The 14,072-nt window shown below is 28.2% G+C and overlaps 1 protein-coding gene across 1 annotated transcript; it reads right to left on the minus strand.

The window, feature by feature from the left end:
- Positions 1 to 223: 223 nt before the first annotated feature.
- Positions 224 to 2,905, minus strand: LOC125849373 (U-box domain-containing protein 17). The gene has a single exon (XM_049529438.1). The coding sequence runs from the start codon at positions 2,530 to 2,532 to the stop codon at positions 358 to 360; it is 2,175 nt and encodes a 724-aa protein (XP_049385395.1). The 5' UTR covers positions 2,533 to 2,905; the 3' UTR covers positions 224 to 357.
- Positions 2,906 to 14,072: the final 11,167 nt, after the last annotated feature.

A 14,072-nucleotide genomic window follows, 5' to 3' on the forward strand; every position in this document is an offset into this window, starting at 1 on the left:
ATCTTACTCAGTTACAAAGGTTTGTTTCAGTTATCAAGTTGGTATATCATGTTCAGCAGACCATTTAACTTTAACGGATTTTGATACCTTGCAAACAAAGTTGAGAAAAGGTAAAAAAGAGAAAGATAGAATCCTAAAGCACATGATCAAAATTTTAACCAACCTATTATTCACTAACATCTCAGATAAGCGAAACGCGAAGAGACTTGAAACACTGTATTCTCTAAGAACACATGAATTTTATGGTATTCCTATGATTTCTCTCTTTCTTTGTCGCGTTTATATTTCAATGAAAGAATTTATGAATATTACAGGCAAAACTAAGAACAAAAGATGAATGGTGATAAGTACCCCATCCTATAATACTGGAACTGAAATGGACATGGACACTGAGACATCACTAGGAAAAGTTGAATCCCTAGCTGCAGCTGAGTTCCCAGAAAATGCATATCCTACACCAAACCCGCTATAATGAACTGATGCATGCTCACACCGTTGGAATACTCTAGCAAGTGATGCTGCTTTCCTCCTTGCGCGCTTTGTTCCTGTAAAGAGCAATGTCTGAAGTAAACTTGCTAATGACGGCGCCTTCAAGACCCTCTCAGTAGCAGCTGCTCCACCACCACGGCATAATTCAAGCAATGCAGCAACTGCATTCTCTTTCCCTCTTGGTGTCCCACATCGCATCATTGCAATGAGCCCTGCTACTGCCGTTTCCTCATTGCCAACAGCTGTAGCACCAACTTGCTGCCTAACAATCAGCGCCAATGCACCAGCAGCTTCTTCAGCAACACCTTCACTTCCCAAAGCTCCAACTAGAGCAGTAACAGCTCCACACTCTATCATCCTCGCACAATTATCTGTGTGGGTAGACAAATTAAATAGAGCAGTTACTGCATCCTTCTTCCCTCGGGGAGAACCTTCTCGCAACAGACCTGCTAAGGCCTCAACTGCCCCATCTTCTTTTGCTATTTGCCTCTTATAGTCATGAACAGCTGACAGACTGAACAATGTTGCTGCAGCATTTTCCCGTGCCTCTGTGGTGTGCCCAAATCTCAACACTCCAACTATCAACGCCAGACACCCTACTTCATCAATAATTCGACCTTTATTCTTATCAAAAATCGATAAGTTAAGCATTGCAGTGACGGAATTTTCTTGTGCCACAGCATCTGGAGATGAAAGCAGATTCTTCAAATGTGGGATTGCACCAGCCTCGGCTATGTATGCACGATTCTCCTTACCAGTTTTAGCTAAAAGTCTTATCTCCCGAGCAGCAATAGTTTTTGCAATCTGCGTCCCATTCTCTAGCTGCTTAATGAGAAGAGCTGCTGTGGCTTTATTAGCTTCTAATGCAGCCCTGCTAGGTGAAGCAGATGGAAAACATTCAATACATGGATCCCCACTCTCCAGAGGGTCATAGGGAATTTTGCGAGCAGCACACCAATGCATAATCAAATTCCTAAGAGCCCTGTTTGGCACAAGCCGGGTATGATCAAGCAACTGCCCTGTCTTTGGGCAAGTACAGTGACCCTCCTCCATCCACCTCGATATGGAAGCTCGATCATATGTCTGCCCTGTTGCCACAATAACTGGATCCCTCATCAAATCCAACGATATCGGACAACAGAAGTCCTTTGGTACAGAAATGAATGTCTCTGCAATCTCTTGACTAATCAGCCCTCTCTTCATCTTCTTATGCTTACCCAATCTCAATCCCATATCATCCTCTTCAAAGCCAAAGAGCAAAAACCTGCAGTATCGCATCAACGCCACAAAGCCGTTGAGAACTGAGGATGTCGGCTCAATATCTCCTTCATGGTTCACAATCTGCTCCTCCAAAAACTCAATCTCAACCCTGCAACTCCTAGGATTAGAAATCCCCAATTTTTCCACAAAAAAAGAGTACAACTGCGCGTAGTCAGGAACACCTCCATTCTCAAACTCATTCAAGAAAGAGAACAGTTTCAACCTCAGCATCTCATCATGTTTATCAACAAACAACTGAGATTTTCTTGCTTGTTTCTTCAACAACTCAACCTGTTCCCTAACATCTTCAGGTAAATTTTTTAAATCCTTTAAGGGGAAAACATCCAAAAGGGTCGAGATTTCTTGGTTCAAATCATGGAAATGACCTGAAATCGAATGGTTTTGTAGCAACAGCCACAACTTACTGGAATGAGAGCAATAATCAAGCAAGATTTTCGACCGGTAAAGCAATAAATACAACTCCTTGAAGCACAAAAAAGCTGTAAACGGCAAATCTGAAGAACCCCTACTTCTGTTCTTGTTATTCTCAAGAAGACATTCCAAGAGAACAGAAAACACTTGAATTTTCCTTAACAAAGACTTACAATTCTTCCGCTGATAAAACGGCAGCCTTTTACCTGAATATGCAGAAATCAGCTCAGAAGATAACGCCGTTAGTGTTTGCAACAACCCAACATCTGTCAGATCCACCGGCGCCAAGAACGCTTCCAGTGTCGGCGACCTTTGTCTCCTCAACGATGAGAAAATTGCAGCAGATGCCATCAATTTCCAACACCCAATTTCACCAAAATCTTGAATAATCAACTCCAACCCTTTTCTTGTTTCCCACTGAAAAATGTTTTCTTGATCTTATTTGTGCAATATTTCAGTGAGATTTCTATATGGGTATACCAAAAAACTGTAAAAACAACTCCAAGATTCTACCTTTCTGGAAAAAAACTATCAAGAAAGGTTTGAATTTAAGACCAAGAATGAAATGGGTATTTATTATTTGTACAAGAACTTGTATGGATTGACAATAGAACCAAAAAAGGGAAAATATAGGTATATTCTATAGTGAATCCGCGTTAAAGAAGAAGAAGAAGAAAGCAAAGAAAAAGCTGGAAGAGAAAGAAATGGGAAGGGGGGTTTTCACTGTGTTATTATAAAGATATGTCTGTTGACAATTTCTTATTTTTTCCTTTTTTTCAATATTTTTTTCCTTTTTTTCCAATATTTGTTTTTTTTTCCTTTGCTGGTTTTTGGTTTTTGGTTTTTTATATATTTTTTAGAAATTTCATGAGCCGCCATGAAAATGCTGGAACCTTAGCTTTGACGGATTATATTATCCAGATTCTTAAATCCTGTCCATTCATTTTCTTCCTACCTATTTAGCTTAATTATATTAGTTTTAAAAAATTAAGAAATCTATAAATAATGAATTTAAAATTAACATAAGTGGTGATTGGAGAAAAAATTACTTGGTTCTGTTAAAGGGTGAAGCAATAAAAAAAAGTATGAAAAAAAAAATAAGTGAGTGACTATGTGTGTAATATTGCAAAAAAAAGTAGTGTTAGAATAAAGAAAATAAATTTTAAAATTAATCATGTGGTACTAGATTAAATATTTTTTAATGTGTTTATGTGGAGCTTTATATGATGATGTCAAGTAGTGAAGCATGGGTACTTTTAGTGGAAGCTCAATACATAATTAGCTTCGTAGATTTATCAAAATATTTCATTTGACATTTAAATAAAGTTATATTTTAATTGAATATTTCAATTTTTAATGTAATATTATATGTATATGTTCTCATTTGTCTATTAAAAAATTGATCTATAATCATGTAAGAATTTATATTCAATGATATTCATAATGAATATCTTAGACTTAAAAAAAAAAGATTTGGTTAATGAGGTAAAAGTTTCTTACTTTCATTAGTATTTGTAATAGTTATGGCTTAGCCTTTTATGATTTTGACTTATTTTGACTTATCAATCAAAAATTGGTAAAATCTAATTTGTCTAATAATTGAAAAGGTAAGAGTTCCTTTTATCCTAAAAGACTTGTATGTTTGTATTTGAGCTAAAAAAAAATTTTAAAATGATAGATTTTTTTAAAAAAAAAATCTTAAGAAAAGAAAATGTCTTATGATTAGTTATTTTCAGTTGGCCTTTGCAAAATTAATTTCTGCTTGACAAGTAGTTCAGCATTTTGTTGATTGGTCCCAATATTTAATATTAGACCATAGTATATATTTTTTTTCTGCCTTTTCTTTTCTTTTTATAATAAATGATGAGAAAAAGGGTAAAAGTGTGTATTCTCATCAGACATTAATTGAAGAGTTGACCAAAGAAAAAGGAGATTAGACCTTTTTTGGGCCCATTAGAACTGTAACGCATGGAAATAAGTCACAAAAAAGATTATTCTATTCCTTATTTGGCAGTCTTTTGGGATATACAATTCTGTAATTTGGAGCCTTTGACAAAACGAAAGGTTCCAAATATCCAAATTATCAGAGTGTACTAAGTTAGCATTTGAACATTAATTTTTTAAATTTTAACTTTAAAAAATTGAAAAAATTAAGTGAAGGTCTTTTATTTAATAATTATCACTTTTAAGTATATTTTTAATTTATTATCATTTTTGTCAACTTTTAGCAATACTTATTTAAAATAATTTTGTTCCTTTAAACTTAGCAAAAAGTGCTGTCATTCGCAACTTTTAGCAATATTGTCATTCAGTCAAATTGTTATATATGATTAAAAGAAAAGCAACTTTCACATATATCAAACACAAAATTCATATTTGTATGTTATAGCAAAGTTTGCATAATTGCGCTTCATAGCAAACATATATGTGCATAATTCGCTATACGTATACAAAAAAATAATAGTTGTATAATCTGTTTTGGTATACATATACAAAAAGATCAATTGTATAAAGTGAGAGAGGTGAGTGAGCGAGCGAGCGAGATCTGGGAGAGTGGCGAGTGAGATCTGGGAGAGGGGAACGAAAATATATGTATATATACAATTTTCATGCATTTTATACATTTGCGTTTTTGTATAAAGTGAGGGAGCGAGATCTGGGAGAGTGGCGAGCGAGATCTGGGGGAGGGGAGAGAGGGGAACGAAAATATATGTATATATACAATTTTCTCTCGCTTTATACAAACACAAACGCATTTTATACAATTTGCATTTTTTGTATAAAGTGAGAGAGGCGAGATCTGGGAGAGGGGAGAGAGGGGAACGAAAATATATGTATTATATATAATTTTCTCCGCTTTATACAAACACAAACACACTTTATACACTTGCGTTTGTATAAAAAACGAGAGAGACGAGGGAGAGAACGAGAGTGGCGAGCAAGATTCACCAGGAGAGAGGTGAAATAGCAACAGTTTGCTATGAGGTACAATTAAATCAAACTATATTTATAACATTTAATTTGAATTAATAGTTTGCTATTATTTACAATTTTCCCTTAAAAGAATAATGTTGACATATATCATAAATATTTTTTAAAAAGTGTACACGTAAGTGATTTTCCCTTTAAAATTTACTATTAAATAGGAACTAAAAAAATAAAGATAAATCAACACTATTTCTTGTGTCACGTTTTGCTTAACAGCAGTCAATTTAATTAATTTTTTAAATTAAATTAAATTATTTTAATATTTAAATATTCAAAAATTACATTTAGAAATATTATAAATTGTATATTCTTTTTCTTATTTTAATATTATTATTTTACAATATTGCTCAGAATCTATATAATTTAACTATTAAAACGTAAAATATAATAAGTAAAAGTGAACGGAGTGAGCAGTAAAAAAAAATTTGGGGTGCATAGTGAAAGGAATCAATACTACTTCCCGTGTCACGTTTTGCTTGATAACAGTCAATTTGATTGATTTTCAAAATTAAATATTCAAAAACTACATAAAAATACTTTTGAATTATATCCTCTCTTTTTTTCTCATTTTAATATTATTATTTTAAAATATTAATCAAAATCTATATAATTTAATTATTTAAAAAATAAAATATATGATAAGTAACAGTGAACGGAGTGATCACTAAAAATAAAAATAAAAATAAAAATTGGGGTGCATAGTGAAAGGAATCAATATTGGCATAGGGTTCTGAAGAGTGCTTGCATTTTTATTTGATGTGTGCTCTAAATGCAGCATTAAGAATTTCTCAACAACCAAAGCTTTTGGGTTACTTTGAGATGTGCATATCTTTATGGTTGTTTTGACTTTCTAATCTCTCTTTCCTCCATCATTATTCTTTTTCCTTTTTTTCTTTTCTTTTCCTTTTTATTTTGTAATTTAATTCTTTCATACTTTTCTAAAATAAAAAATTTAAGTCATTGGGATTGTTCACCCTAGTTATCTAATATTAGCATCTTTTAGAAAATTTGCTTTTAAAACTTCTTCCTTTTATCCTTTTAGGGAGGGATAAAGAAATCGTTCATATAGATTTTTTTAGCCAAACAATATATTAAAATTTTAATATTTAAAAACTATACAGAAATTATCATAAATTATATTTAAAAAATGATATTAATATGATGAAAAATACATCTTAAAATATTAGTTAAAGTTTATATTATTTGACTCCTAAAAAGAAAAGAGTACAAGAATAGTCAAATAAAATGTAACGGAGGGAGTATTTAGTAAAGTGCTTATAAATACTTTTTAAAATTAGTCAAACACGCAAAAAAAAAAATTAAATTATTTTAATTTAAAAACACTTAAAATAAATCAATCCAAGTAATTTATATTTACACAAATTTAATAATCAAACTTTGCCTTGAGATTTTCTCTTCTTAGTCTTCGTTTTCTGCTCCTCTTTCTCAATTGCATTTAATTCTGTCTGTGATTTGGAAAATAACAATTTAATTGTCTGTGATTTGGAAAATAACAAGCTGTGGGGTCATTTTTTGGTATTTAATTTCAATTTCTTATGTAATCTGAATTTATGTATGTACTCGTTTTCTTACTGAAAAATAAACTATTCTATTTGAAAAACTAAGAGAAAGGTCAATCTAATATTATTTTCAAAATTTTAGAGTAAAATGTCATGAAAAGAAATGGATGAATATTGAATAGTGTTAAAATTATCGGAGTGAGGCGTGTCAAAAGATACTATCCTTAAAATTGTTTTATCGATAAAAGTGTTTCCTTCCAAAACTCAGTAAGTCATTCTAGTATAAACTAGGAGTAAAAAGATTATTAAAATTCCAATCAATATAAAAAGAAAAAAAATTGTCTTTTGTAATAGGAGAAAAACTACAAATATATATAGGTGAACAAGTATAGTCATGAGAATGGAATTTTCATAGCCTCAAACAACGGTTTAAGAAGTTAATGTCAATAAAAGCCAAAAGAGTAAAATATAAGCAATGAAAATGGTTTGCAATCGTCATAGTAGAAGGCTTTTAAGCCAATTCAATTCAAGGATTGCACAAGTTGACTATTTAGGCTATTCAAAGACATATCAATTGTATATTACAATTCTACATAATTGCTAAGGTTAGAAAATAATAATTCGTTTTAAGATAATTCTTATACCAACATGAGTTGTGATGCAGTAGTGAGATTGCTCCACCTTTAATCAGAGGTCTCAAGTTCGTACCTTGGATATGAAGAAAATTATGTTGAGAGCGTCGCTCCCGAATAGGTCGATTTGAATTTAATCCAACTCGAACTCCGAACACGTGAAAATCCAAAAAAAAAAAAATATCATCCTTATACAAATTAAAGACTATGTTAATCTTCTCCATTCAAACTTCATGATCTTTTATCTAGTTTTATTTTATCATAATGTAGACACTTTGATATTTTTTTCACATCCAAAGGCATTTTTCTAGTGGATGACACTTTTTCATACGAAAATGAAAATACAATTTTTAAAAAAATCTTCAAGAAAAGTTAACTAAATACTTTTAAGAGTATGAATTTAATGTTATAATAGTTAGGTACTTACATTAAATAATTAGAACCCTACTTGTCACCACATGACTTTTTCCGTATCCTTTAGGAAAACTACAGCTCAAAAACTGCCACGTATACTCAATGTCGACCGCGTTTTCGTTTTTTCTTCTAATTTTCTGACGCCTAACTTTTATCTATAAGTCAAACATCCAAAATATTCAAACACACGTCGAGAAAACTTATTCGAATAGTAAGCATTCTTCAATTTCAATCTAAAGAATATGCATTCGAGTTATCAAAGGAGCATAAAAATTGAAGCTTATAGGAGGAGAGGTAAAAATAAATAAATTCAAACACCCTATTAAGTTTATGGTTCAAAAGTCACTAAATAATAGAATAATTTTAACCTTTCTCTAATTATATGTCGGTTTTATATTTGAAATGAAAATCGAACTCATAATTAGGGGGACATATCCAAAGGGAGAGGTATGGGTTCATGCACACTTATGCCACACTCCTTAAATCATAATTCATACTCCCTCTGTTTCATTTTATGTGGCAATATTTGACCGGACACGGAATTTAAGAAATAAGTGAAGACTTTGGAATATTTACCAAATTGTCCTTTAAAAAGTAGACTCACTTTCTCTTTCCTCATAAATGTATTAGAGTATTATTTTAAAATTAAGTAGGACCAGCAGGATAAAAAAAGAATTGTGCCTTTAAGTACTTACCATATAAGGAAATGTGACATTCTTTTTTAGACTGACCAAAAAGAAAATGGTGCCACATAAAATGAAACGAAGGGAGTATATAATTACAATATTTTTCTCTCTCTATATATAGGTGCATTTATATTCAGAGAGTCCTATGATATAATGCATATTGGTTTCACCTCTATAATTGAGGTTGAGGGTTCAATTATCTAGAGTCATGTGGTATAAAGCATGACTTATGAAGTAATGTGTTCAAACTTCAAATACCTTAAACTCAATTATCTAAGGGTAAATGGCAACCTACTATAAAAACCTAATTAACATAACTGAGTACATGCAACATACATGATCACTAGAGTTTCAAACTATTTTAAGCATGCAATCTTTAATTATAAGGGTGTCAATTATTCGAAGGAATTAAAAAGTATACATGGAGAGAAGGTCAAGAGGACGATAACAAGATTTGTTTGGAGAACTCTGAAATTTTCTCATGTCATTTCTTTTTTTTGAGAGAACTCTTTTATAGGCTAAAAGTCTAACTCGTCACCTTAATATGAAAAGACTATACGCTGGTGCTAAAAAACCTACCTAGTAGCATGTGCCTGGATTTTGACTCGTTGGGCTCATATTGATTGTTGATCTGTGTCCGAGAGTCTTTATGAAAAGGCTACAACTATATAAAGTGATTTCATCTTCGAGGAAAAGTCCTTCAGGCTACAAGCTTGGTTGCGTCGGTCCAAGTCACACTGGGGTTAGACTCCCAAGATTTTTCTGAGCCGAGTTAAGAATGATCATATCATAATACAATACGTATCCACGAGTTAATGATAGGATCTATTCATCCTTTGTCAAACGAGAATTTTGCCCCATATATTTTTTAGATGTAACTTCAAGTTTTGGAAGAATTGAAAGATTCAAGTTGGAGTGTATTTTAAAATTAATGTAGACCCTTTAAGAAAAATTAATATTTAATAGAACCCGTGGTGTTGATTTAGTATTGTCTAGTTAGACTAGATATAGGGCCCCGTGCTGATATATATTTTTTATTATTTTAATTTATGTCATATTATGGAATTTGAGAAGTTATTGAAATTTTTATATGATTTTAAAAATATTTTAAATTTTTAGCTATTGTGATTTGTAGTACTTTTTTTTAACATAATTTTGAAAAAAATATTTATTACTTTGTTTGTTCTAATTTATGTGGCACACGCAGAATTTCAAATATTAAGCATTTTTTATAAGTCTCTTTAATATATTAAGTTGTTAATTATTGTATTTTATTGTACATTTTGAACCTAATTTTTTAATAATATCTGTTATTTGCCATGTCCCAATTTATGTGGCATTAATTGATAGATTTGTTGGAGTCGAGAGATTTATTTTGTTAATTATTGTAATTTATATTTTTTTCCGTCAATTTCAAACAATATATGTTATTAATTGATAGAATACTTTTAATGTAATTTTTTAAAAAAAAATATGTGTGACTGTCCATGTCCCAATTTATGTGGCACATGTAAAAGTTTTGACAATTAACCAAAATTTTAATACATTTAAAAAAATATTTTTAAGTCGTTAAATTTTAAGTAATAAGTAATTTAAATTGTTGTATTATTTATTACAATTTATAATACTTTTAAAGTAGTTAAAATATTGTACTATTTATTATGATTTATAACACTTTTTTTTAAAATTTATGTCATATTATGGAATTTGAGAAGTTATTGAAATTTTTATATGATTTTAAAAATATTTTAAATTGGTAGCTATTGTGATTTGTAGTACTTTTTTTAACATAATTTTGAAAATAATATTTATTAATCTATTTGTTCTAATTTATGCGGCAGATGCAGAATTTCAAATATTAACCCTTTTTTATATGTCTCTTTAATATATTAAGTTGTTAATTATTGTATTTTATTGTACATTTTGAACCTAATTTTTTAATAATATATGTTATTTGCCATGTCCCAATTTATGTGGCATTAATTGATAGATTTGTTGGAGTCGAGAGATTTATTTTGTTAATTATTGTAATTTATAATTTGTTTTCGTCAATTTCGTCGACTATTTTTTTTATTAATTATTGTAATTTATTGTTTCTTTTTCGTCAATTTCAAACAATATATATTTATCATATAATCCATTTTATGTGGTACCAATAGAATTTAGAGAGTCAATTAAATTTTGTATATAAGTTTTAAATAATTAAGTTGTTAATTATTGTAATGTATAGTATTACTTATAGTATTTTTAAATATATTTAAATATTATATGTTAGGTTTTTTATCCTAATTTATATAACATTGATAGAATTTAAAGTGTCAAATAATTGTTAATTATTGTGATAGATAATATGGAGTATTTAAGTCATTTATAGTATAGTATAATTAATATATAATATGTAGTATTTAAGTGTTATATTATGGAATTTGAGAAGTTATTAAAATTTTTATATGATTTTAAAAATATTTTAAATTGTTAGCTATTGTGATTTGTAGTACTTTTTTTTTACATAATTTTGAAAATAATATTTATTACTCTATTTGTTCTAATTTATGTGGCACATGCAGAATTTCAAATATTAACCATTTTTTATATGTCTCTTTAATATATTAAGTTGTTAATTATTGTATTTTATAGTACATTTTGAACCTAATTTTTTTAATAATATTTGTTATTTGCCATGTCCCAATTTATGTGGCATTAATTGATAGATTTGTTGGAGTCGAGAGATTTATTTTGTTAATTATTGTAATTTATACTTTCTTTTTTGTCAATTTCAAACAATATATGTTGTTAATTGATAGAATACTTTTAATGTAATTTTTTTAAAAAAATATGTGTGACTGTCCATGTCCCAATTTATGTGGCACATGTAAAGTTTTGACAATTAACCAAAATTTCAATACATTTAAAAAAATATTTTTAAGTCGTTAAATTTTAAGTAATAAGTAATTTAAATTGTTGTATTATTTATTACAATTTATAATGCTTTTAAAGTAGTTTAAATATTGTACTATTTATTATGATTTATAACAGTTTTTTTAAAAAATTTATGTCATATCATGGAATTTGAGAAGTTATTGAAATTTTATATGATTTTAAAAATATTTTAAATTGTTAGCTATTGTGATTTGTAGTACTTTTTTTTAACATAATTTTGAAAATAATATTTATTACTCTCTTTGTTCTAATTTATGTGGCAGATGCAGAATTTCAAATATTAACCCTTTTTTATATGTCTCTTTAATATATTAAGTTGTTAATTATTGTATTTTTTAGTACATTTTGAACCTAATTTTTTAATAATATATGTTATTTGCCATGTCCCAATTTATGTGGCATTAATTGATAGATTTGTTGGAGTCGAGAGATTTATTTTGTTAATTATTGTAATTTATAGTTTCTTTTTCGTCAATTTCAAACAATATATGTTGTTAATTGATAGATTTTTTGGAGTGGACTATTTTTTTTATTAATTATTGTAATTTATTGTTTCTTTTTCGTCAATTTCAAACAATATATGTTTATTATATAATCCATTTTATGTGGTACCAATAGAATTTAGAGAGTCAATTAAATTTTTTATATAAGTTTTAAATAATTAAGCTGTTAATTATTGTAATGTATAGTATTACTTATATTATTTTTAAATATATTTAAATATTATATGTTAGGTTTTTTATCCTAATTTATATGGCATTGATAGAATTTAAAGTGTCAAATAATTGTTAATTATTGTAATAGATAATATGGAGTATTTAAGTCATTTATAGTATAGTAATTAATATATAATATGTAGTATTTAAGTGTTATATTATGGAATTTGAGAAGTTATTGAAATTTTTATATGATTTTAAAACTATTTTAAATTGTTAACTATTGTGATTTGTTACTCTATTTGTTCTAATTTATGTGGCAGATGCAGAATTTCAAATATTAACCCTTTTTTATGTCTCTTTAATATATTAAGTTGTTAATTATTGTATTTTTTAGTACATTTTGAACCTAATTTTTTAATACTATATGTTATTTGCCATGTCCCAATTTATGTGGCATTAATTGATAGATTTGTTGGAGTCGAGAGATTTATTTTGTTAATTATTGTAATTTATAGATTCTTTTTCGTCAATTTCAAACAATATATGCTATTAATTGATAGATTTTTTGGAGTGGACTATTTTTTTTATTAATTATTGTAATTTATTGTTTCTTTTTCGTCAATTTCAAACAATATATGTTTATTATATAATCTATTTTATGTGGTACCAATAGAATTTAGAGAGTCAATTAAATTTTTTATATAAGTTTTAAATATTTAAGCTGTTAATTATTGTAATGTATAGTATTAGTTATATTATTTTTAAATATATTTAAATATTATATGTTAGGTTTTTTATCCTAATTTATATGGCATTGATAGAATTTAAAGTGTCAAATAATTGTTAGTTATTGTAATAGATAATATGGAGTATTTAAGTCGTTTATAGTACAGTAATTAATATATAATATGTAGTATTTAAGTGTTATATTATGGAATTTGAGAAGTTATTGAAATTTTTATATGATTTTAAAAATATTTTAAATTCATAACTATATATTTCAATGTACAAGATTTTGATAAAATAAAATCTTTAAAGTTAAATTATAATGTTTTTGAAATTTAAATTATTAAAGCATATATAATGATTTTATAGAAAAAATAATATCATATAAAATTAAATGAAAAGGATAATAAATTCAACTTTTACCATGATAAGGTTGAAAAATATTATTTAAGTGGAAGGAGGTGGGGCCCACTTATATATTTTATATAGTAAATATTGGACATTTGTAGTGATTTAATTGGAACAATGATAGTAAATCCTAGACTCTTCTAATAATATATAGTAATATAGATAAGTTGACAGATTTAATTCAAAGTCGGACCGCTGACCTAGAGGAAATAGTATTGAATACAAAATAAATTAATAAGTTCAAAAGATAGACCCTTTGATTTTGCTATTATAATGAAATATTTAGTTGGTGCAGCAGATTGTATTCAATAAGGGAGGTTATCGATCGATTTCTCTGTAAATAATCTCTTGTCAAGCTAATCACACAAAGCTTGTCTAGTGCACTTTATATCTCTCAGGTGATATATGAGCGGATTTACTCTGTGCGCCTTCGAAAAATAGCACAATGGATTTCCTTGAGGATTAAAAAAAAAAAGAGAAAAATATTTCTTCCGGATAAATATTTCACAAAAAGATAACTGAAACGTAACACGTACTGAATAAACTATTTCAAACGTAGCAAAGATGATAACTTAGATTAATTAATATTCTCATTACATTAAGTATTAACTAATAAGAGTTTTGACTTTTGATCACACAATTTATTAACTTTCGTTACCCCAAATTAAATCTAGAAGGATCAAATAATCAAATACAATTGCTTACAAATTACCACTAATAAAACAAAACAAGATTCAATAAAATTGTCACTTAATTGTCTATGATGATCGAGTAATTTTATTACTTCAAATTTAAACCCTGTTTACTAAATACACATTATGGTCAAGATTGGTGGGTGGGAGGTCGGCCATGATTTTAAAAAGGTCAAATTTAATTATCTCAATAATAATTTAAAAAGTATTTACCGTAGAATATATA

The sequence above is a fragment of the Solanum stenotomum genome, chromosome 12 (genome assembly GCF_019186545.1).
Source record: "Solanum stenotomum isolate F172 chromosome 12, ASM1918654v1, whole genome shotgun sequence".
NCBI classification, from domain to species: Eukaryota; Viridiplantae; Streptophyta; class Magnoliopsida; order Solanales; family Solanaceae; genus Solanum; species Solanum stenotomum.

Bases quoted from the DNA above. Each gene is read 5' to 3' on its own strand.
- LOC125849373 (XM_049529438.1), bottom strand. From the start codon at position 2,532: ATGGCATCTGCTGCAATTTTCTCATCGTTGAGGAGACAAAGGTCGCCG.